At 38.5% G+C, this 26,227-nt stretch overlaps 1 protein-coding gene across 9 annotated transcripts in view; it reads left to right on the top strand.

The window, feature by feature from the left end:
- Positions 1-25,917, top strand: part of LOC126482432 (protein lap4) — a 567,659-nt gene extending 541,742 nt beyond the window's left edge. For 4 of the 9 annotated variants that reach the window (XM_050106531.1, XM_050106532.1, XM_050106537.1 and 1 more), the window contains one exon: positions 23,471-25,917. In XM_050106531.1, the coding sequence (XP_049962488.1) occupies positions 23,471-23,689 (219 nt within the window). In that variant the 3' untranslated portion in view covers positions 23,690-25,917. The remainder of the gene's footprint in view (positions 1-23,470) is intronic. The other 5 variants (XM_050106535.1, XM_050106530.1, XM_050106534.1 and 2 more) reach the window with 3 other exon arrangements.
- Positions 25,918-26,227: the final 310 nt, after the last annotated feature.

Genomic DNA, 26,227 nt, shown 5'->3' with positions numbered 1-26,227 from the left:
TTAGTCTGTTATAAATGAAACAACTGTCTGAAGTCTTATATATTTATGGAGACTGTAAGGAAATGAAAGAGGTGAAATCTTGGTTGGAACCTTGGTGAAAGAAGGGAGGCACTCAAGTGATAGTCCCAATACATTACTCAGATTGGTTAAATTTGTAGTTTTCAAGATAGCAGACAGGAAGAATGGTATAGTGATACCAAACTGGGTGTACATACTCTTGTGTGTGATTTCTATTACAAGCAACTAGAGATGAAGATACACAAAAGCCTGGAAGACCATTGATAAGACTGCTGACATGTGGTCTTCAGTCCGGAGACTGATTTGATGCAGCTCTCCATGCTACTCTATCCTGTGCGAACCTCTTCATCTCCGAATAACTACTGCAACCTACACCTTTCTGAATCTGCTTACTATTCTCCTCCCTTGGTCTCCCTCTATGACTTTTACCTCCCACACTAATCTTCAATACTGAACTGGTGATCCCTTGATGTCTCAGAAAGTGTTATGTCAACTGATCCTTCTTGTGGTCAAGCTGTGTCACAAATTTGTTGCCTCCCAATTCTATTCAGTATTTCCTCATTAGTTAACATGATCGACCTATCTGATCTTCAACATTCTTCTGTAACACCACATTTCAAAAGCTTCTCTACTGTTAACTTGGGAGAAAGAAAAAAAGACTAATGACTTGAGAGAAGTAAACTTGGCTCAATAAGGAAGCTACCAGTCAAAAATGAAAGAGCTCCTTAGGAGGAGCAAAGCTGTAAGCCACGTGAGGTAATGTGTGCTACTCTAGTTAATGCAGTCTTAAATCTCATCAAATTTAATATGCTCATTAACAGTTTTGACTACACATATAACTGTGTATTTATGTAATTATGTTATATGCTTGAAGTCTTTAATTTTTGAAGAGATCTGTGCAAAATGTTTGATAGCTAGCACTAGATATAATTGTGATAGCATTCTTCTCTATTTTAAAAATACCAACCCTGTAAATTAATGTAAATAGACAGATTTAAAAAAATCTACTCACCAAGTGGTGGCAGGGAACAACACACACACACACACACACACACACACACACACACACACACACAAAAGTATTAAACTTTCACAAGCTTTCAGAGCCAATGGCTCCTTCTTCTGGTGGAAGAGTTATACAGGGAGGAAGAGGGGTGAAGGAAAAGGACTGGAGAGTTTTAGGGAAAGGGGTACAGTTTAAAAAATCGCAACCCCTGACCCGGGGTTCTCGCCTACGTTTCTAAACTTTACCCCTTTCCCTAAACTTCTCCAGTCCTTTTCCTTTGCCCCTCTTCCTTCCTGTTCAACTCTTCTGCCAGAAGAAGGAGCCACTGGCTCCAAAAGCTTGTGAAAGTTAAATCATTTTGTGTGTGTGTTCCCCTGCTGCCGCTTGGTGAGTAGATGTTTTTATCTGTCCATTTACATTATATTATCGATATTTGATTATTTTTGATTTTATAACAACTTTGTAAATTAGGTTTAACCAAAACATAACTCCATACTCATTAGTGAACGGAAATATACAGAATAAACTAATTTGTCCATTTTTAGGTAAACTGTAGCAAAAACGTAGCACACTGCAAAAATAGCTGAACGAGGGTGCTGCATTAATACTAGGGAGTGGGTTTTCCAACAATTGTAGTTTCGAAGACTTAACACTAGCTACTTCTTGTTTTCATTTTTTGAGTGGACTTTTTTATAACTTGAGTAAATCTTTGAGAAATACTGCATTGTATGTAGTGAATCTTGTCTAAATTGAATGATGGCCCATTAGTCTCGAACCATCTGTTGTTTTCAGATATTTAATTAGCTGCCTTTTCAGTAAGAAGGCTGATACTACTTTTTATTCCTTTAGTTATACCATCAGCAAAATAGATTAAAAAAGACATTTAATCTTAAAGACATGTGTTAGCCTTGTTTACCTGCTTTGGACTGCCTTGACAAATATGACTTAATAATGGTCTAACAACCTTTAGCATCATCCTTGATAATGGCATAAAAACTGAAGTATGGAAACTACAAAAGATAAATAATATAATACACAGTCAATGGTGGTTTATTCTTTTAAAAAGACGATATTCATATCGAGGATATCTGTGAGGATATTCTGGCAGATAATCAGCTGTTTGCAGGATGATTCATCACAAAGAAAATAAAATCTAGTCTTCCAGTAAAATGTAACTTCATCTGAATTCTGGACTGTCATCCAATATCCAGTTTGTTTTACAGAAAGAAACTTTGTGTTGTGTTGTTTCTTCTGTGGAATTCCCAGCGTAATCCATTTCATCATCAACCAATATGATTTCCTTGAAGGACATCCACTACCATCTTTGCAACTACTTAACTCAAATTAAAGATAGTGAGAGAGAGAAGGCTAATCTATTGCATAGCACATTCTTAGACTTTGGGAAGCTGTGCGATGGAAATACTTAACTGAGGAAGAATACTGTAAAAGGATTCTAATAACTTTATGAATTGTTCAGTTGACCTCTGTTCAAGTTTCCTGATGACAGTTGGATGGTGTCGCCAATGATGTTCATCTCATGGACACCACATCAGATTTAAAACAGGTCATACCCTGGATGTCAATGCACAAGAGTGATATAACTATTCCCTGCTTCCACTATAGGTGAAATATAAATGACAAATGAAAAATAAAATGTATATACTTAGTTCTAACCTACAAAATGGCAACAGCATCAGCAGAGGATTGCAGTAGCCTGTATCCAACAGAAGGAGTTCCCAACAGAAGGAATTCCCAGCTGATCTGTGTTACTAACCAACCTTGTGTACAGCTGCACTATATGAGAAATTAACCCAACTCACTTTAAGACAGATATCTACAGGACATGTGTCTGTCTTGTTGTGGTATATGCAGACATGTGTTAATAAGATTTAAAAACAGTTTGTGCTATTTTCAAATTGAAGAGCAATCTTCATTCACCAGTTACTTGGAAACACACTAGGAGGTTCTGAGACTTCTGTATTTTGTGAACTTGATAGATGAGTGACTTCAAAGCATCTCTGTGGTAATAAGTGTTTTGGAAAAACCAAGAGACAACAAAAAAGTTGACGTACATGAAAATATTTAAGAACTGATCTTAAAGAATTAAAAATATTTAAAAGATAAATGAGAACATTTGCGTACTTGATTTTTAGTATCAGTCCAGTGGGATATATAAATAACAGTATTGACAATATTACTTCCTGCTAACACCAAACTTCCTAAAGTCAGACACTGAGATTCATACCAAACTCCAATTTAGTTCATACTATGTACTGTCATCCGGCAGAACAGGCATAAACATGACTTAAAAGGAACACCAAAACTATGGAACACTGGAAAAGCATAATTGTGAGTAACTAATACCTGTAGTTTCTGTGGGAAAGATGGTAGCCTGTTAGATTGTCATACCAAGGGTTCTCAGTTCAATCTCCAATGATGATAATTTTTTACTGTATTGTCTGTGAAAGTGTTGTATGGGACAACGAAAGTGTTGTATGGGACAACATGTTTAGGACATGTAAAAGGGCTGTTTGAAGTTTATAGCAATGTTTACTTGGCAGTCTGCTTTCGTGACATTTCTTTCAAAGTAGTAGACCTATAGAGTACATTTGTAGTTTCACAGAATATACAATCAGAACAGAAAATAAAGAAACAATTGCGTCACTTGTGCGGAAGTAATTGTTGTTGTAGTAGTAGTAGTAATGGTAATAAACAAAATAATAGGATCTATAAGAAGCACATAACATTCAAAAATGATTGCAAACCCCCCCCCCCCCCATGCACACAGTGTCATTCATTCACGAACAAAGGCTTCCAATAATGGTTGTATACAAAGAATTGTGTGAAGCTCACATTCAGTGCATCCCACATTTGCGTCCAGATTGCAGAATGAAAACTTGTGTCTGAAACAGAACTTTGTGAAAGTTTCAAAGGGTCTGGGTGCATCAACAAGTTAGCCATTTTCTTCTATTCATAACCATGAGAATTATAGAAAAGTGGAGAACACAACTGGCTGTATGTGAGGGATAGCAGCTTAAGAAGATTATTCCATTGTTACAGACTAATGTCTTCTGAAGAATCTTGAGCAGCATCAGAAATTTTACAAATCGTATGCTTGTGCATTCTGATGAAATGAAGATTAAGCGGTTGACAAATTGAGGTTGTGTTTGTTGGAATTACATGAATTGTGCTTTTGTCTTCTGGTAGATTATTTTTTACGTGCAGGTCACGAAGAATGCTGGCATCTTTGTGGGGCTTGCAAGAATCTAGTATTAGCAGAAGTTTCTCTCCACTGATTTGTTCCACTACCACTTCTTGTAGAAATGTCCTGAACAGGTCTTTGGTCATTTTGCTGGAGTAGAAAGAGTGGACAATTAAATTTGCTGCTGGAAACGTGGACTGACATGTAGGAGTACTCAAAGAGCAAGGCACTTGAAGGACATGAAACAGCTTTGGAGAAAGTTTCCCCACTTGTGAAACCAATAGAATAATTGAATATAATAGAGGGAAACATTCCACATGGTAAAAATATATATATATACACTCCTGGAAATTGAAATAAGAACACCGTGAATTCATTGTCCCAGGAAGGGGAAACTTTATTGACACATTCCTGGGGTCAGATACAGCACATGATCACACTGACAGAACCAGAGGCACATAGACACAGGCAACAGAGCATGCACAATGTCGGCACTAGTACAGTGTATATCCACCTTTCGCAGCAATGCAGGCTGCTATTCTCCCATGGAGACGATCGTAGAGATGCTGGATGTAGTCCTGTGGAACGGCTTGCCATGCCATTTCCACCTGGCGCCTCAGTTGGACCAGCGTTCGTGCTGGACGTGCAGACCGCGTGAGACGACGCTTCATCCAGTCCCAAACATGCTCAATGGGGGACAGATCCGGAGATCCTGCTGGCCAGGGTAGTTGACTTACACCTTCTAGAGCACGTTGGGATACATGCGGACGTGCATTGTCCTGTTGGAACAGCAAGTTCCCTTGCCGGTAGAATGGTAGAACGATGGGTTCGATGACGGTTTGGATGTACCGTGCTCTATTCAGTGTCCCCTCGACGATCACCAGTGGTGTACGGCCAGTGTAGGAGATCGCTCCCCACACCATGACGCCGGGTGTTGGCCTGTGTGCCTCGGTCGTATGCAGTCCTGATTGTGGCGCTCACCTGCACGGCGCCAAACACGCATACGACCGTCATTGGCACCAAGGCAGAAGCGACTCTCATCGCTGAAGACGACACGTCTCCATTCGTCCCTCCATTCACGCCTGTCGCGACACCACTGGAGGCGGGCTGCACGATTTTGGGGCGTGAGCGGAAGACGGCCTAACGGTGTGCGGGACCGTAGCCCAGCTTCACGGAGACGGTTGCGAATGGTCCTCGCCGATACCCCAGGAGCAACAGTGTCCCTAATTTGCTGGGAAGTGGCGGTGCGGTCCCCTACGGCACTGCGTAGGATCCTACAGTCTTGGCGTGCATCCGTGCGTCGCTGCGGTCCGGTCCCAGGTCGACGGGCACGTGCACCTTCCGCCGACCACTGGTGACAACATCGATGTACTGTGGAGACCTCACGCCCCACGTGTTGAGCAATTCGGCGGTACGTCCACCTGGCCTCCCGCATGCCCACTATACGCCCTCGCTCAAAGTCCGTCAACTGCACATACGGCTCACGTCCACGCTGTCGCGGCATGCTACCAGTGTTAAAGACTGCGATGGAGCTCCGTATGCCACGGCAAACTGGCTGACACTGACGGCGGCGGTGCACAAATGCTGCGCAGCTAGCGCCATTCGACGGCCAACACCGCGGTTCCTGGTGTGTCCGCTGTGCCGTGCGTGTGATCATTGCTTGTACAGCCCTCTCGCAGTGTCCGGAGCAAGTATGGTGGGTCTGACACACCGGTGTCAATGTGTTCTTTTTTCCATTTCCAGGAGTGTATATATATAAAAACAAAGATACTGTAACTTACCAAACGAGAAAGTGCTGGTAGATAGACACAATAAAAAACACACAAACACACACATAAATTTCAAGCTTTGGCAACCCAAGGTTGCTTCATCATGAAAGAGGGAAGGAGAGGGAAAGACGAAAGGATGTGAGTTTTAAGGGAGAGGGGAAGGAGTCATACCAATCCCGGGAGCGGAAAGACTTACCTTAGGGGGAAAAAAGGACAGGTATATTCGCGCGCGCGCCCCCACACACACACACACACACACACATACACATACACACACACACATACACCTGCACATATACAGACACAGGCAGGCATGTTATGTCTGCCTGTGTCTGTATATGTGCAGATGGATATGTTATGTCTGCCTGTGTCTGTATATGTGCAGATGGAAGTGTGTGTGTGTGTGTGTGTGTGTGTGTGTGTGTGTGTGTGTGTGTGTGTGAGTATACCTGTCCCTTTTCCCCCCTGAGGTAAGTCTTTCCACTCCCGGGATTTGAATGACTCCTCACCCTCTCCCTTAAAACCCGCATCCTTTCATCTTTCCCTCTCCTTTCCTCTTTCCTGATGAAGCAACCTTGGGTTGTGAAAGCTTGAAATTTGTGTGTGTTTGTGTGTTTTTTATTGTGTCTATCTACCAGCGCTTTCTCGTTTGCTAAGTTACAGCATCTTTGTTTTTTATGTACAATAGAATAATTGTGTACATATCGGTTGTTGCGTAAACAGACTGTACAGCTCCTATAACATCTTTAGAACCTTTAGTTCAAAGAGTGCGGCCCACAGTCATCTCCTTGTTGAATCCACTTTCGTCGGTGTTGTAGATATTTGCATCTGTGTAGGCTGTCATGAGTGCACGAATTGCTTGTTGCCAGTCCTCTACCATTTTGTGGATGTCATTTATGTTGTGGTACATTTTCACTGTAACAAAAGATATGACTTTACAACTTTCAATATTGTATTTACACTTCCAGCACAAGACCCAACTGTCACTGGCGTCAAATCTTGGTACGTTTAACTGCCCTGCTTTTGTTTTTGCCCACATTGATGTCTATACCGTGAACGTATTGACCTTCCTGGCGATGGTGTATGAAAATCTCCATCACTTGTATTTTAATATGTTCATACTTCTGCTTCACAGACATTAACTCTCCATTTTCCCACTACTGTTTCCATTCATACAACATACACCATGCAGGACATCTAGTGCAAAATCTGTTTTTCATTGCAGACATTGTGTGATGTGCAAATATTGGGGTTGGATTTGGCTGCTGTTGGATGTTAAACCAATATTTGAGCATTTCGATTTTCATGTTTCTTGAGTAAAACACTTCCCCTTTACTCCTTCTGTGGTATTTCATCTTTTCCATTGCTGGTCAACCCTTCTGGCAACGACATTAGAGACATCAGCTCTAGCACATTACCTTGGCCACAAAACAACAATTGTAATCCACCTGGTGTGCACTCGTTGATATCTAGTGTTTCCTCTCCCTTGATGTTCATCGCTTTCCATTGATCAGTTACAGTTGCTAATGAACAGTTCAACGAGAATGTCAATAACATCCTATGAAGTCATATTGCGCAACAACAGTACCTGTAATGTGCCGACTGCCTAGCAACTGCAGACCCATTTGTCTGTGCGTGCACAAACACGAGACTTGAGCCACAGCACGCACATCTGATGTATATGGGAATTTACATTTGCAATCAGTTGTTGTTGTTGTTGTTGTTGATGATGTTGTTGTTGTTGTTACTATTAATATTTCTGTATGTGTGATGCAATTGTTTCTTTATTCTGTTGTTCTGATCGTTTGTTTATTCTGTGAAACTAAAAATGCACTAGCTGCTTCGTCATGAGTTGTGTCCGTTCTGTCGCACATGTCCAACAGAACCCCACACCTATCTATACAAACCATATAGCGGAGATGCTGAGATGTTGCTGGTGAGTAGCAACTTTCCTTCTCTCGTATTGTTACATTCCATCCTGGATTTTCCATTGTTTGATATTCTATGGGTTTGCTACTTTCAACTAATAAACTGAAAGCAGACTGCCAAAAGAACATTGTCACAAGCTCAGAAAAATGCTTTCACATTTCAGGAAAATGTTGTTGCATATGACAATTTCACTTGTACACAGCTTCAAAAAATTGTCATTAGTGGGGTTTGAATGCAGGACCTTGGGTACGACAACGTCATGCTCTGCCAACTCACCCACATGAGATCTAAAAAACAATCACTCACAGTTATGCTTTTCCTGTGCTCCAGAGTTCTGGTGTTACTTTTAATTACTCGTTAAGCCTGTTGTAATGGACGACAGCACAAAGCATGAACTAAATCAGTGTTTTGGTTGATACTCTATCAACATACAATATTTGTTACTGAACTGAGTGTCTGACATCTGGAGGTTTGGGTGTAAGAACTTGAAACCAACAGCCTCATCCCCCTCCCCCCCCCCCCCCTCCCTCCCTCCTGCCCTGTCTCCCTTGCCTGTTACTCCCAGATAAAGCTATAGGAAATCATGGAGTCACATTTAAATTGCAATATATAATGGTGTTCATGGTGAGAATAAGTGTTAAGTCCCCTGTTTGTTCTATGTAGGAATCTTGCAGAAAAATGAAAAAAAATAATAATAATAAAATAAAAACCAACCAAAAACAGTGAAGAAGAAAACAATAATTCCAAAAGTGTAAATAGTGACTGGTTGTTGCAAATCCTCCTCCAGTAATGTACTCACAGTCATAGTATTCTTAAATCTAATAGGGAAAATATCGGGTCTGAAAGTGAGCACACACAAAGAAAAGAGACCTCCAGGGAACACAACACTAATACCATGTAACGCACCTCTAGTCTCGATAATGGCAGCTCAGTGAGAGAGTGTGCCTGAAAGTTTCTTCAGGTATGACATACCTAGATGAAGCTACTCATTGATGATTAGACTCCATAGCACTATGAATTGCAAGAATGTCAATTGCTACATTCCACTTGCCATTCTAACTAGTCACACACATTTTCTGAGAGATTACGATCAGATCATTTACCAGGCCAGATGAGGTACAGTTGAATGTTCATCAAACCAATCTTGTGAACAAGTCTTTTTGCCATTTTGGAAGATGGGAGTATTCACAGTATACTCATCATCAAGTTGTAGCACTTAGTCACTGAGAATGTTGAATTAAACATCCTGTTTCATGTTCATGGTAATCAAACGAGTAGGCCCAAGTCATTGTTGAAAAACACCTTCTCAGCATTGAAGAACCATCTCTAGGTGCTACTACACCCTTCACACACTGTGGGATAAATGTCTCATTGGGTCACCGGTGCACTTAACATTTTGCCTCATTTGAAAAGAGGCAAAATCACAATTTGTCAAACTGCACTTCACACCTCCTTTTAAATTACTGTTCAGTTTGTGTGTTATTTGGCTCATTGAAGACACACTGCTGTATGTGCTTATGTGAACAATGACCTTTCGCAACATACTGACTCCAAATGTCCGATAGCATTCAGTTCTGTTAACAGTGTTCATTCAAAAGCTGGTTGTGACAAATCTGCATTCACTAACTGCAACAATTTCTTTCGGATGTGAAACGAACAGTCATTGACAAGGTGAGACACGTGTCTCTGTCTCTTCATTAAGATCATTCTAGGACTACTGTTCTTATGCTTTGTTGCATGACTGTGGAGTTGTATAAATGTCGTGTGTGGACACATTGAACTGTCAACTTCATACATATACAAACTGAGGAGCTTCATTCATTTTGTGATAGTAGGCATGTCCAAACATGATACCTCCTCTCTCCCTTTCTGTCACACCTGTACATCGACCCTTCTTATGTGTTGATTATTTACAAGTGATTGGCATATACAAACGACTTCACTGCCAGTTGCAGGGGTCATGACAACCTAATACAGCTCTCCAAAGTGACAAGAGTGCTCTTTTAATTGGGTGACTAATATTATTCTGTTCAGTAAGTACATTACTGTCTGTTGGTATGCTGCCATGTGCTACAGCTAGTGTGTTTTGTATGGATGCACACAGGGGCACACAAAGTGATGTAGGAAGTTTGAATATTGACATAGAATACAATTTCATCACCCAACAGTACTTGCAGTTTTTGGTCATCAGAGCTTGCACCTCTATCCCCTTCCCTTTATTATTTTGTGGAGAGAGAAGGCATTTGATAGTAGTATGACAATCTGTCCATCCAGATGAGAATACTAATTGACAGGTTACTTGACAGTGACTCACATTAGGTATCGACCTATCTTCCAGTTACGTAATAATCAACTATAACAACACAAATTCAACACTAAATAACACAAGCACTCAAAACATTCATCCTTGTAGTACTGCCACTCAGTTAACACCCCATAATAAGTGGAAGGTATATATCTACAAGTCATCTAATAATTTAATGTATTGTAAATGGGAAAATAATTTTCATTAATATTGAAGGGAAACTGTAAATTGCCTGTTGTGGGAAGAGATTTGACATTGTTGGGCTGTGCTTTAGAAAAACTTTAATTTTTATATACATGTGTTTGTGGAAGAAGTGGATGTTTTACTTTTGATTAGAAATATTATACAAATTGTTCATGATAAAATAAAAAAGTCAAATATCTGTCTTTCATTATGACTTCCTTCTGTTGCTCCCTTTTGTCACAAAGGCAGTGTATAACACACTTTCTTCCCTAACCTTTATGTAAGTGCTTTTGCTTTTTGGTATGTAACTGTAGAATAGACATGGGATTATTTCTGGGCATGACATTGCATGATTTTGTAGCAGAAGATTGGCTAATGTGTTATAGTCTGTAATAAATGAATAAATACTGACTATTGATAAGAGATGTTGTTTGCATGGTATACTAATTTGACTTTAAATGTGGTAAAACTCTGCAAAGTATAACATTAATATGCAGAGAATATCTAATAGTTGTTTTCTGGGAGCTACATATGTTATTATAATGTAATGTAAGAATCAACCGACTTTCCATTTGTGGAATATATACATGAGTAGTTGTACTGACACCCAATCCTCATATTCATTGATGTAAGGTATATAAGGTGGTTGTTGACTTTTATTTGCAGCAACATTGCCATGATTTGGTGCGAGTAGCTCAGAATAGCTGAAGACATAAAGACAACATAAGTACTATGACCCGAAAATAATATGACATCCTATTATTCTGGAGTTCTCATTGCTTCTTATGGTGCATTTATCTAAATATACCTAATCTGTTAGAATACTTTACTCTTGATTTTCCCTCCAGTGTGAAGTTCAGGAATTGTGAAATTGGAATATGTGTACTGTTTGATTGGATATTAACACAATTTTTGTATAGCACAGGATTATTAATAATAAGAATAGTAATTAATTTAGCTCTGTATTACAATATGTTATAAATAAATCATTTGCATCATAAATTGAAACGATGAACTGTGTTTCCGTATTTGATATGTCACATTCAAGAATTTACAGCTTCAGTAATATGAAGACAATAAAAGAAATTGAAAAAACTTTATGATGAGACGAAATGAATTATTCAGTTTCTTAAGTGAAATGAAAATTTCACTGTGACTGGTTGGGGGGGAGGGGGGGGGGGGGGGGAATGAATGAAAGGGATAGCTGCTTCAAGAATTTTGCACAGAGCGTGATTTGCACATTGCAGACACTTGATTTAAGACTTATGGTATGGATTTTTGGAAATTACTGTAACCGACTTCTAGGACTTATAGAGGGGTATGAGTGCATAATATTTTGAATAGCAACACATGTCTGGAAATGTACAATTTCCATTCTACTGTGGTATCAATACAGATGTGTAACACATCCACGTCTGCTGAGGGAAAGAGAAAAGTCAAATAGTTGCCTGTCCCGATATGCAGTGGGTGGACAGTTTGACATGAGCTATGTCAAATGGTCACCTGATATCACTTACAGGCTGCCTTACTGTGAGACTTAATCAATGCCTCTGTGACTTTGATTCATGTAAACGTGGTTTTGGTTACATTTTCAGAATACACAGACTTGTTCCTTGTGTATGGCAAAGTTCGCAGTAATGAGAGAGCTGCTAGGTGGCTGTATCATGAAGGTTTTCTGCTATGTGGAATGCCATTACACAAATGTTTTGCCCAAGTTATACAGTGTGTGCTGTGAGTGTTAGCCACAGTATCATCAGGGATGTTCTATACGAGTAACAATTACATCCGTACCACTTACAAAGGGTACATGCCAATGCATGTCGTTCCTGCACTGTTGCATCAACACATCCCAGGTTCCACGTCGAGTTCAGTTCACAAATGAATGTAAGTTCACTAGCAACTGTGTTCTGAATTTGCAAAACAGCCATGTCTGGGCAGATGAAAACTTTTGTGCGATGCATGTTCAGGGATTTCGACACCGCTTTGGTATTGACACGAGGGCATGTATTCTGGATGGTCATGTGATTGGGCCATACCTCTTTCCACTCCAGCTAACTGGCCCTGCATACATGATGTTCCTATAAAACATTTTGGACCGGTTCTTGGAAGGTGAGCCAGGAAATATAGATTCAGCATGATGTTGCCCCACCTCACTTTTCATGAATGTTTTGGTAACATCTCAACAGATGCTATGGTGTCAGATGGATAGGTCAGTGTTGTCCAATCATGTGGCTGCTACGATCATGGGGTTAACTCCTGTGGACTACTTGTGAGATTATATGCAAAGTGAAATTTACAAGACTCCTGTAGAGACAGAGGAAGATCTGATGCCACAAGTTCTAACCACTACACTATAAATTGAAGAGACATCAGGTGAGATGGAGAGTTTACTAGAAAATGCTTCGTAGGTACCATTTCAGTAACAACCTTTGTGATCACCACATCGAGCCACTGTTGTAATGCTTCGGTGCTCTTCTGTATGTACAGTATGCTGGGTTCTGTTATGTTTCAAATGATTTAAACATGTAGTATTTAAGTGTTAATACTATCAAATGTGCTTAAGTGAAAAATGGATGTTGAGATATTAGCTAATAATTGTACTGCATCATGTCTAATTCAGTTCCTCGAGCAGAAGTGGATGAGATAAAAATCTGAATCGAAACTGTCGTAGAATGGAAACGGTACATTTCCAGACATGGATTCCTATTCAAAATATTATGTACTCAGTCCTCTCTGTAAGTCCTAGAAGTTTGTAATGGGTATTTCCAAACACCCTGTATAAGGGTAGGACACAGATTTAGAAACTAGATTGTAAACTGCAAAACATTTCTAGCGGCAGATATGGACCCTAAGGACAATTTATTAATTACAAAATCCAGAGAAAAACCAAAGAAATTACAGGAATGTTGGATATTAAAGGTATTGAAATTGGATAAGTTGAAAGGGCCAGAGGTGAGTGTTTTGGAAGAAACATCAGGCTATGTTTGATTGAAATGGTGTTAAGAATACGATAGAAGACAAATGGAGACCTATGAGGAATGAAATAGGAAAGGCAGCAGAGTTTCAAATAGCCAAAACAACAAAGCCAAGGAGAAACCAATGGAAAAAAAAACATGAGATACTTAATTAATGATGGCAGAAAGTATAAAAAATGCTGCAGGGTAAAGAAAATATAGGGGTCTTGAAAATGAGTTTGACAGGAAGTAAAAAATGGCAAACCAGGTATGGTTAGAGGAGAAATAAAAATCCATAGAAGCATTCATGACAATGAGAAAGACAGATGCCACTTATAGCAAAATGAAAAATGATTTGGAGGCAAGAGAAGCGCCTTTATGACTATAAGAGGTTAGGTGGCAAGCCAGTACTAAGCAAAGAAGAGAAGGCTGAAAGGTGGAAGGAATATATATAAGAGCTATTGAAGGAAAGAACCTTGATGACACTGTTACAAAAATAAAGGGATGATTATGATGATGATGATGATGATATAGCAAGAATAATTTGATAAACCACTGAGATTAAATTTCTTCAGAATTATTGAAATCAATGAGCGACCCAGCCATCATAAAACTATTCCATATGATGTGTAAGATGTATGAGACCAAAACACTGCCATGAAGTGTTTTGGTCCACTATAGTGGGCAGCATCCGGTTGTTGAGAGACTTATGGTCTGAGAATTATATTATGTTTTATGATGTACTTTATGAATAACTCACTATTTCAATGTTTTTTGGCAGTGGAAAGTTTTCTTGAAGGTGTTTTGAGAAATTTTTTCTGCTTATTTTCCTCCATCATTAACACATAACATTCAAGAATAAATATTGTGTATCTACAAAAAAGTACAACAGTTTGAAGCACAATAATCATATCAATAGCTGATTTAGAGACGTTGAAAAGTGTGTGTGTCATTGTAATTTGGCTCAACACTACTCATTCAGTCGATCTAAGTTAAATGTTACATGTTGTTGTTGTTGTTGTTGTTGTTGTTGTCTTCAGTCCAGAGACTGGTTTGATGCAGCTCTCCATGCTACTCTATCCTGTGCAAGCTTCTTCATCTCCCAGTACCTACTGCAACCTACATCCTTCTGAATCTGCTTAGTGTATTCATCTCTTGGTCTCCCTCTACGATTTTTACCCTCCACACTGCCCTCCAGTATTAAATTGGTGATCCCTCAATGTCTCAGAACATGTCCTACCAACCGATCTCTTTTTCTAGTCAAGTTGTGCCACAAACTTCTCTTCTCCCCAATCCTATTCAATACTTCCTCATTAGTTATGTGATCTACCCATCTAATCTTCAGCATTCATCTGTAGCACCACATTTCGAAAGCTTCTATTCTCTTCTTGTCCAAACTATTTATCGTCCACGCTTCACTTCCATACATGGCTACACTCCTTACAAATACTTTCAGAAAAGACTTCCTGACATTTGTATCTATACTCGAATTTTTCTCCTTAAAAAACACTTTCCTTGCCATTGCCAGTGTACATTTTATATCCTCTCTACTTCGACCATCGTCAGTTATTTTGCTCCCCAAATAGCAAAACTCCTTTATTACTTTAAGTGTCTCATTTCCTAATCTAATTCCCTCAGCATCACCCGACTTAATTCGACTACATTCCATTATCCACGTTTTGCTTTCGTTGATGTTCATCTTGTATCCTCCTTTCAAGACACTGTCCATTCCGTTCAGCTGCTCTTCCAAGTCCTTTGCTGTATCTGACAGAATTACAATGTCATCGGCGAACCTCAAAGTTTTTATTTCTTCTCCATGGATTTTAATACCTACTCCGAATTTTTCTTTTGTTTCCTTTATTGCTTGCTCAATATACAGATTAAATAATATCGGGGAGAGGCTACAACCCTGTCTCACTCCCTTCCCAACCACTCCTTCCCTTTCATGCCCCTCGACTCTTATAACTGCCATCTGCTTTCTGTACAAATTGTCAACAGCCTTTCGCTCCCTGTATTTTACCCCTGCCACCTTCAAAAGTTGAGAGAGAGAATTCCAATCAACATTGTCAAAAGCTTTCTATAAGTCTACAAATGCTAGAAACGTAGGTTTGCCTTTCCTTAATCTTTCTTCTAAGATAAGCCGTAGGGTCAGTATTGCTTCACGTGTTCCAACATTTCTACGGAATCCAAACTGATCTTCCCCGAGGTCGGCTTCTATCAGTTTTTCCATTCGTCTGTAAAGAATTCGCGTTAGTATTTTGCAGCTGTGACTTATTAAACTGATAGTTCGGTAATTTTCACATCTGTCAACACCTGCTTTCTTTGGGATTGGAATTATTATATTCTTCTTGAAGTCTGAGGGTATTTCGCCTGTCTCATACACCTTGCTCACCAGATGGTAGAGTTGTGTCAGGACTGGCTCTCCCAAGGCTGTCAGTAGTTCTAATGGAATGTTGTCTACTCCCGGGACCTTGTTTCGACTCAGGTCTTTCAGTGCTCTGTCAAACTCTTTATGTAGTAGCATATCTCCCATTTCACCTTCATCTACATCCTCTTCCATTTCCGTACTATTGTCCTCAAGTATATTGCCCTTATGTAGTCCCCTATATACTCCTTCCACCTTTCTGCTTTCCTTCTTTGCTTAGAACTGGGTTTCCATCAAAGCTCTTGATGTTCATGCAAGTGGTTCTCCTTTCTCCAATGGTGTCTTTAATTTTCCTTTAAGCAGGATCTATCTTACCCCTAGTGAGATAAGCCTCTACATCCTTACATTTGTCCTCTAGCCATCAGTGCTTAGCCATTTTGCACTTCCTGTCGATCTCATTTTTGAGACGTTTGTATTCCTTTTTGCCTGCTTCATTTACTGCATTTTTATATTTTCTCCTTTCATCAATTAAATTCAATATTTCTTCTGTTACCCAAGGGTTTCTACTAGCCCTCGTCTTTTTACCTATTTGATCCTCTGCTGCCTTCACTATTTCATTCCTCAAAGCTACCCATTCTTCTTCTACTGTATTCCTTTCCCCCATTACTGTCAATTGTTCCCTTATGCTCTCCCTGAAACTCTGTACAACCTCTGGTTCTTTCAGTTTATCCAGGTTCCATCTCCTTAAATTCCCACCTTTTTGCAGTTTCTTCAGTTTTAGTCTACAGTTCATAACCAATAGATTGTGGTCAGAGTCCACATCTGCCCCTGAAAAGGTCTTACAATTTAAAACCTGGTTCCTAAATGTCTGTCTTACCATTATATAATCTATCTGATACCTTTTAGTATCTCCAGGGTTCTTCCATGTATACAACCTTCTTTCATGATTCTTGAACCAAGTGTTGGCTATGATTAAGTTATGCTCTGCACAAAATTCTACCAGGCGGCTTCCTCTTTCATTTCTTAGCCCCAATCCATATTCACCTACTATGTTTCCTTCTCTCCCTTTTCCTACTGACAAATTCCAGTCACCCATGACTATTAAATTTTCGTCTCCCTTCACTACCTGAATAATTTCTTTTATCTCATCATACATTTCATCAATTTCTTCGTCATCTGCAGAGCTAGTTGGCATATAAACTTGTACTACTGTAGTAGGCGTGGGCTTCGTATCTATCTTGACCACAATAATGCGTTCACTATGCTGTTTTGTAGCTTACCCGTACTCCTATTTTTTGTATTCATTATTAAACCTACACCTGCAATACCCTTATTTGATGTTGTATTTATAACCCTGTATTCACCTGACCAAAATTCTTGTTGCTCCTTCCACCGAACTTCACTAATTCCCACTATATCTAGCTTTAACCTATCCATTTCCCTTTTTAAATTTTCTAACCTACCTGCCCGATTAAGAGATCTGACATTCCATGCTCCGATCTGTAGACCGGAGAAATTAATTTCAAATCAAATAGTAAAAAAAATTGAGCATATGCGGAGAAAAAATGGAAAGAAGAAAATTAAAACAGAAATGACATAACACCACGCTTATCCAGATGACCTGGTTCGGCGCTTTGCCATGTCTTCCATCAGTATAGCATAACGTCCAAGTTCCAGGAAACATTCATTGGGGCCAGACAATAGTTTCATGCTTTATTGGTCCAATTTCTTGCAATTGAATAAAATGAGTAATTGGTGCCAAATTTGGTTGCACTGCTATATTCAGTTCTAGTTTAAAATGTTCAGTACGTTCTTCCTATTTCAATTATTTTGGGAAGTTTCAAAAATTGAGGGGAAAAAAGAGATTTAGGGCACTTGTTGTCCTCAGTCAGTTTTCAAGGAATTGAGGTTAAAGCATGGTAATTGGTGACATCTGATCACCTTAGTTTGACAATTAAAAGTGTAATAGGAGGTTTGCGTTGTTGTGTCATTGGATGTTGGTGGAGCGGGAGGGGGAGGGTATATCGCGCAGACGGATGGTAGTAAAAAAGAGGGTGGTGGTATTTTTTACTTCCAACCCTTGTGTGTTATTTTTTAGTTCTCATCTAGGGTGGCAAAACATCTAGCAAAGGCCCTGCTCCTATGAGGACGTACAGCCACACTCCATTCTGTAAAGGGCAACTTGGTGCTCCGAGAGACAGGTATGCACCTGACCCCTTGTGGCAGTTCACATAGTGGCCAAACAACACAAACAGTTCATGGGAGGTGATTTGAGCACCAACGTTACACCTATCTGCTACACTCAGGCAAGTCATTGTGTACAGATAGGCCATTCTATAAACTACAGCAGCATAAAGATTTTAGCTTTCACTTCACCATTCAAGTTGCACAAAATTTAATAAATCGTGATGGTGGTTTTAATTTTGACAAGATATGGAATCTGCCCCTTACTGTTACAATTATAATTGCAGACACATTGAGCACTTTCACCACCTGTCACAGGAGCATTTATCTGTAAGTTATACTTCTCTGCTGCCACCTAGAAGCTGTGCCATGGACTCACATGTACATTTCTGCCACAGTAGAGCATTCCGAGGCTGTAGATAAATGAAATCTGCCAGGTGGATAATATCACCAGTAACGCAGATATTGCCACAAGAAGCAACATCCAATTCCTAGCATCATACCACAAACATGATTACGTAACTCCTGAATGCCTCATCTGAAGATGGCCCTGAAATGCGCAGAAACTATTTAGAGATAAACAAATAGTGACTGCTCAGAGTTATCTCTGTTGATATTTCATATAATGTTCAAATACAGTGGCCTGAAATATCCATAATGTACAATCTTAATTTATTCATAAATCCAAAAATACAATCTTGTCTTCCCCCCTTTTTCTCCTTTCCTTTTAATTTGGGATGTGGATACATATTTACAGCCTTAAAACTTTAAACAACCAAAGTAGAGTTACTGATAAAATAAGAGAAATATGTAAGTATCTAAACCTGAAATTTCTGTGACCAAAGAAAAGGTGCAGAATCGAAGGAATAGATAAAGGAAAGGTTTACAAGTTACTGAGTATTAAATGTTCCTTTCATGCAGTATGTGTGTAGATTCTGATTTAGGATTGTAATTTCTCATTTTATATTCAGTACAGAATTGTCATTCTCGAAACATTATCTACAGTTATAATTTTTATTGCAGTGCATCCACATTTCATTTGAGGGTGCTCTGTCATAGTTAACCTATTCCCAGACAATAGGGTTAATGGCAGGTCCATTATTTTTGGTTAGTAAGTGTCTAACTAACTAAAAAATTTTGAATAAAATCCAGAAAGAATCAATAAAATGCATATTTGTTGTATTTTATCAAATGCACAGTACATTCACGTTGACTCAAGTTGGAAGAGTCATATTCATATATGATTGTGATCTGTTTTATTACATTTCTTCATGTGTGTCCACAGTTGCTAGTCTCTGTTCATATGTAATGCCGTATGCTAAATAAATAAATCTTCATGTGCAGATGCACAAACTACGAAGTTGTAACTTCTAAACGATGAAATCAGTTTCAAAACCACTGTAGGCTGTCAGCTTTGTTATGCAAGATGCCTTTATTCCACAGTGTATATACAGGTTGTCTCTCCTGTGAGTTGCCAGGTGCATTTCCTCTGAGATTTTGGCAGGTATTTGCAATTTTGCTTTTGCAATGTGTACCTGGAATTAGCTCAAACAATACCACTCATCACCCAGTGTCAGTGGAAAGCACATGGTTTTCTTTGTTTTTTCACCCTGTAACAAATGAAACGATTTTTAAAGTGGCATTTTATGTGCCCATTTGACAGAGCAGTCCGAAATTAGTCTAGTGCAATATTTGTTTTATCGATGTGTATTAACAGCATGAGTAAGACGTGAAGAATAACCAGTACTCTGGCAGTGACATCACTGCTCTGGCCTGTGCTGACAGCTACCACCACCATGCAGAAGCACTGCTCAGTCCCTGCTGGAGTACTGATTCTTCTTTGTGTTTTCCTGTTCCTGTTAATAGGTACCGATGACATGAATGACGCACTAGATTAGTTTGGAACCACTCTATAGAATGACAGCATAAAATTAAGATTTAAAAATAATTTTGTTTGTATTGGGATACAAACAAATGCTTTCCATCAGTGCTGGCCACTGTATGAGAGACATGATGAGCAGAACTTGGTTGGTCTGACCTGAGCTACATAAATAAAATTGCGGATATCTGCAGAAACACCAGAGAAAACGTGCCTGATGACCCGTAGGAGAGGCACGCGGTATACAGGGTGTCCCAGCTATCTTGTCCACCCAAAATATCTCTGGAACAATAACAGCTATTGGAAAACGACTTCCACCAGTATCAATGTAGGGCTGGGGCCCATGAATGTACATATCTGGAAACATTCTAAAACGAAAGCATATGTGTTTTTTAACACAACCTTATGTTTTTTTAAATGGACCTCGTATATTTTTTCTTCAGTAATCCATAACATGACAAAGCACATACACAATGGCGTTGATTGCATCGCAATATTCCCATTACATCCCGAGATATTGAGACGCGAAGTTGACGCTTGAAACACCCGACGTGCACTGCTAGCGCACGTCCTGAGGCTCAGGCGTGAACCCCATGCTGCCAGTAATCGCGATGTGATTGACAAGTAAGTGTCCTTCTTTATAAGTATGGAGGTGTGATTACACTGCTATGGACTGCTCAAGAAAAAATATAGGATGTCCATTTAAAAAAACATAAGTTTGTGTTAAAAAACACATATGCTTTCATTTTAGAATGTTTCCAAATATGTACATTCATGGGCCCAAGCCCTACATTGATACCGGTGAAAAGTCGTTTTCCAAAAGCTGTTATTGTTCCAAAGATATTTTGGGTGGACAAGATAGCTGGGACACCCTGTATATCACATTACTGGGCAGTTTGTCTTTTGCAATCATCAAATGTGTAGCATTGGTTACACGTGTATCATACTTAAAACCTATTTCATGCTACATGGTGACAGATGTTTGTTCCCATGCACAAACATCGAATGTTTATGTATTTGGTCTTACACATTGTAAACTGGTTCCAACATGTCTTGTAAATATAAACATTACTAACAGCTTACATCCATGTCCTCTCAAATTAATTTAACAGCTCCATGTGTCCTTTTGTTTCCTCGTAGATAAACCTATCTGTTAACAGCAAGCTAGCTGTCACTAGTGTTTTAACTTACATGATATGCTGTATAATGTGCGATTGGAAGCAGATTGTGATGTGCAGGACCATATACATACAGAGCAGTCAAATGAAAATGAGGTAGATGAAAAAAAGTAAGTAAAATGTTTATTTGTTAAAAAGTAATCACCATGACTGTTAACATATTTATCCCATTGCCTTCGCGGAACAACGTTTGCAGATGCCTACGGAACCATGATTGTACCTTTGTTCTTACTTGTTGAACAGCAAAACAATTGCTCTGTAAACTTATAGATCGTGAGCCCCCATGTGCACCTGCAAGAATTCTCAGTTGGAAGTTAGAAAGTCACTGTTTATAGGGCATCTGAGTGTGTGGTTGTATTTCTAAGAGTGAGCTTCACTCGAGGCACAGCAGTATCGCATGCTATGTGTTGTGTAAACTTCTGGAAAAATCTCAGAAATTAAACCGAAGTTCATTTAGCACAAGTCTGAAGTTAAAGTTCTACAATTGTGACCTAGCTAAATTTCGAGTGTAGATCACTTACAAATAACTATGGTAAACTTCTTTGAATTCAGAAAAGTTCACCTGTTGCAAAATAAAGAAAGTACATAAGTAGAAAATATTTCTGAACATTTGCTGGCAACATATGTGAATATTAAGTCTCTAATTCAATACCTAGAAAAATTCCGACACACTTGAGATGTGCTCTACACGTCATCCATACATATTCACTCTCCCAGCTTTCAAAACCAACTGTCTACGAATCCGAACAAAGCTGCCTCTGGCAAAATGGCTGCCCCTATATAAGGCCTCACTTTGATTTGAGTCAAACACACAAGCTTCAGACTTCTGCAATGTACTTAAAACAGTAACTGTAATATTATACACATGTATCATACATTAATTTGTATGTAAATTTCCTCAGATTTCCCTTGCTGTTCTTTGTTTTTCTCTTACGTTAAATGTTTTATTCTGGAATAATGATTTCGTCTAGGTAAACACTACTTTATGCTGTTTTGTTGCTAATAAATATAAACAATTAAAACTTATTACATTCATATGCCCCTGTCTCTGCGTACTTAGTAATACTGGTACTACTTTCAATGTTTCATTAATTTTTTAGGCAAAGATTTGTTTTAGGATGCACTTCTCGGCTTGTAACTTAAAAATAGGTAATGTTTATAAAAAAATCTTCTATGATCTCTCTCTCTTTTTTTTAAAGTGGTCAGTGAGGCCTATCCAGAGATGCTTTGCTTGTGAATACAGCTTAAGGTTTTGCTGAGATGCAAATTTTCCAACTTCATTTTGGACACAAGACATTTAACATTAAATAATGAAGATCTACTATTGCAATTGAGGGCACGATTTTACCTCATCAATTATCTTGTTTTGTCTCTGTAACCGTGTTATTTGACTTCACAATACTAGTTGGGTTAAGTTTTCAATAGATTTAGTCATATTTAATGTTTGTGCTGGTCACGCCCAAGTTTTTCTGACCACACAGCCAGAGCATGCATTTACCTGCTGGCTGTTCTATGGTTGTCTCATTTTCACAGTGTCTGCCTGTCTCTGAGAGTCAAAGGGAGCCCCCCCTCCCCAATCTATTGATGACTATGCAAAACGTTTGCGGTCCACTGAGCTCTGGGACAGCTTAGTCTCAACACGTTCTGAGCCGTCAAAACACTCGCCGACTTTGGTGCAGTTGTTCCTAACATCACAACAGGACATGTGCGCATGGCCATGTCTGCAGTCATTCTTAAAGGGCTCTACCCTCTGAGGTTCCAAAAATATGGAAACCGCATGGGGAGGGATGAGAGCTGTATGAAGGATGTGTAAGGGCTTCTCAGAGAAACTTCTGCAGCGTAGTCATAATGACATACGCAGTAAGTGTGTCGATGTTATTGTGCAACAGAATGATGCCGTCTGTCAACATTCCTGGTTGTTTGGACTTCATTGCATGCTTCAGTTTTTGCATAGGGTCTGTGTGAACACATCTATCATACAGTCCCAGTCTCTTGCCATGTGATTTCCAAATTTTTGGAGCCCTGAGGGAAGCCATTCTAGGCCATCGATTTGAGGTGCATGCCTGGGTATAATCATGGTTTCATCGGCAACATAAAGCATTTTAACATGAAGGCACTGACCTTCTTGTCTCACAGAGGGATAATGCATTAACATTTATGAAAGTTACTTTTTAAATAACAAATTATTTCTTATTTTTTTCCCTGTCTGTCTCATTTTCATTTAACTTCCCCATATACAGATGTTGAATATTTATACTTGAGGACAAGCGTCTGAGTCCACATAGCACAAAAGAGGTTCTAAATGCTATAAATATGAAAATGCCGAAAGAATGAAACTGGCCGGTGATGTGTAATAAAACTGACAGTATAAAGTGGTTTTCCAGAATGGCTTCATCATTTAGATTTTATTAAATATTCATGTAACACAGAACAATAACTATTTTCTATTTCTTCTGCATTGTGTCATATTATTTGTATGTTATGTTGTTGTTTATTAGGTGGAGACTTTAAAAGAGAAGATAATTTCCTTGGAACTTTCTAATCCTGAAAATGAGGAGACAGGTGATGGTGATATGAATGGAAATGAAGAAGACCCTGAGGGTGAAGAACTACCATCAAGCCCTACATCACCAACACCATCAGAGGAAACAACTAGTGCTACAGGCAGTATGAGAAAACGTAGGAGGAAAAGATCAAAGAAGAGTAAACATACATAACAACTGTACATTGTGAAGCATTCAAGATGTTAGTGTTTTAAAATGTGTACAAATTATCATCATATATATTTATATTTCTGTTATTTAATAAACGTATTAGAAGACACTAAGTGAAACTAGTTGATGAACAGGAATGAAGACACATCCCTTTTATACACATTTTTGTTATATCAATGTATTATCTCGGTCAGAACATTGTTTGATTGAGGCGACTGATGATCAGCACCATTAAACTTTCACTTGAATTATCAGTCATTCCAGTGAAAACATATTTTCATACAACATGTTTTTAGTGTTAAAATTTTGGATAGTAGCCTTGTGAAACATTGTGTTTTAGGTCATCACATCACAGAATTTTTCATTGATTCTGCAGCTCGGTTTCAGTGACCAGTCAGTGCATTTTGTAGTAAACCATTGATTGTTATGAACTTTGTACTTCTGTATGATTCATTCCTTGGCAATTTCTTTTATGCTTGCTGCAACTCCCAGAGTTTTCGCACCATTTCTATTAAAAGTTGCTAATGCATTGTCTGATATTTAATTGTATAGCGACGTGGACACAGTTTTAACATTCTGTATATCTGTAGAACATGCTTTTATATTCACATGGCACAACACGCTCTGATACTAGGGTGATACATATTAATTGTACTGTTAATGTGATATAATCATTGGTCTGTACTGTGTATTACAATCTTAATTTGTGTATTTTGTTAAGTGACATTGCTTCGAAGTATCACTGTAAAGTTACTGGTATTCTGTTTCAGCGAATGTATTATATATAGGCTAAATATTATAATAATGACTGAATCTTCCCAAATGCACCTTTTTTATGTAAGCCCACAGAACTATTTGTAACCGAGGATGCAGAATTAGGTCTTATTTTCATTTTTCATACTTTTATTATTCCCAAGTGGATGCATTAAACACACATCACACATTGTAGTTTTAATACATTTTTAAAATCTCACAGAAGTTTGATATCTCAGAGAGAGAAATATAAATATATTTTTGTTTACATAATGTGAATAATGTACATAAGGAAGTTGTAGTTTGGATGTTATTTAATACAAATGTATGTGGCAGCTGATTAACAAATTTATGTATGTTTGTAAGTATGTGAAAAATGTGGAGTCCTACATTTTGGAAGCTTGAAAAATGTTTACAGAAATAACTGTGAAAATTGGTGCCTGCAAGGAAGTTGCATTTCACGATGGAGGTTTCATGTTACACAAAATGTTAAACTATAGAAAACTTAACTGTGAAATGTATATGATAATGGACTCTTCTTTATAAAGTCCAAATTAAAATGCTGAAGTACAGCTATGTGTGAGTGGTTTTTGAAGGCCTTCTATTTTCGATTAATCAAGATGAACCAAAACCATTGCGAATTTTTGTATTCAGTAGTGCAGTATTTAGTTATTCATGAATGTGTCCATCACAGACATAACTCCAGTATTTCTGAAATGTTGTACAAATAGTTATTTTATTGTTATGCAATGTGCCACACATTTTAAAAGTGTGACAGTGCTGAAAGAACAGCCCTTATGATGATGTCCAAACAGGAAGGTGCAAATGCAGTTTGTAGATCTTGTGTTATTTTTGTAGGTAATAGAAGATGAGCACTTTTATAACTATTTTTCTGGTGCATTTTTGTAATGGAGTGACTGTCAGAAAACATCTGGTGCTATGTTTCATCTGTATTGTATGTGGTTACTTTGGTTTGATTTATTAAGCATTCCATTTATTTTCATTCCATAAAAAGTGAAATTAATTCCTCTGTTTTGTGCGAACTAGAATTTGTGTGGCACATATGTATGTTAATATTTTATGTTCATATGTATTATATTTTTTACTTGCATCTCCATCAGTGATTTAAGTCAAATTTCTCTCTCTCTCTCTCTCTATCTATCTGTGCGTGTGTGTGTGTGTGTGTGTGTGTGTGTGTGTGTGTGTGTGTGTGTGTGTGTGTGTAAATGATATTGAGAGCATCAGATTTGGTCCTGTTTGTTGCTATTCAATATTTCTGCACATCCATATCCGATGCAATGTGAAAAAGTTTGTATTTTCCCATTACTATCCATGGTGTTGGGATTGTGAAATACCACCCTGTTTCCGTTGATGTTTGTCTCCTTGATGTCATATTATTTGTATTGAACTGTTTGTTCAATTATATTGAAATTTTATTACCGGAATTTCCCGAGTGTTTCCACTCTCTCACACTATTGATTATATCATTTATTACTCCTAACTTCAAACGACTTACCTCCTCATGATTATTATAACATCTGAAGATTAAATTCACCCATCTGGTGTACAGATAATTTAAACTGAGATGATCATTTGACTGTTAGTACTGTCATGGAAAGGACACACAAACTATTCACATGAATCGTGTTATTGAGTGAATGGAAGCTAGTCAGCCATTTTGTTCCTTGTCATGGGCATTGGAGATCACCCAATGATAAAATCCTGATATCTTTGTGATAAACACCAAAGATATCACTATGGAAGCAAACAAGAGAGAGCATGACATAA

The sequence above is a fragment of the Schistocerca serialis genome, chromosome 1, assembly GCF_023864345.2.
Source record: "Schistocerca serialis cubense isolate TAMUIC-IGC-003099 chromosome 1, iqSchSeri2.2, whole genome shotgun sequence".
NCBI classification, from domain to species: Eukaryota; Metazoa; Arthropoda; class Insecta; order Orthoptera; family Acrididae; genus Schistocerca; species Schistocerca serialis.
Note: the sequence above shows the minus strand (reverse complement) of the source record. Positions and strands in the feature narration are given on the sequence as shown.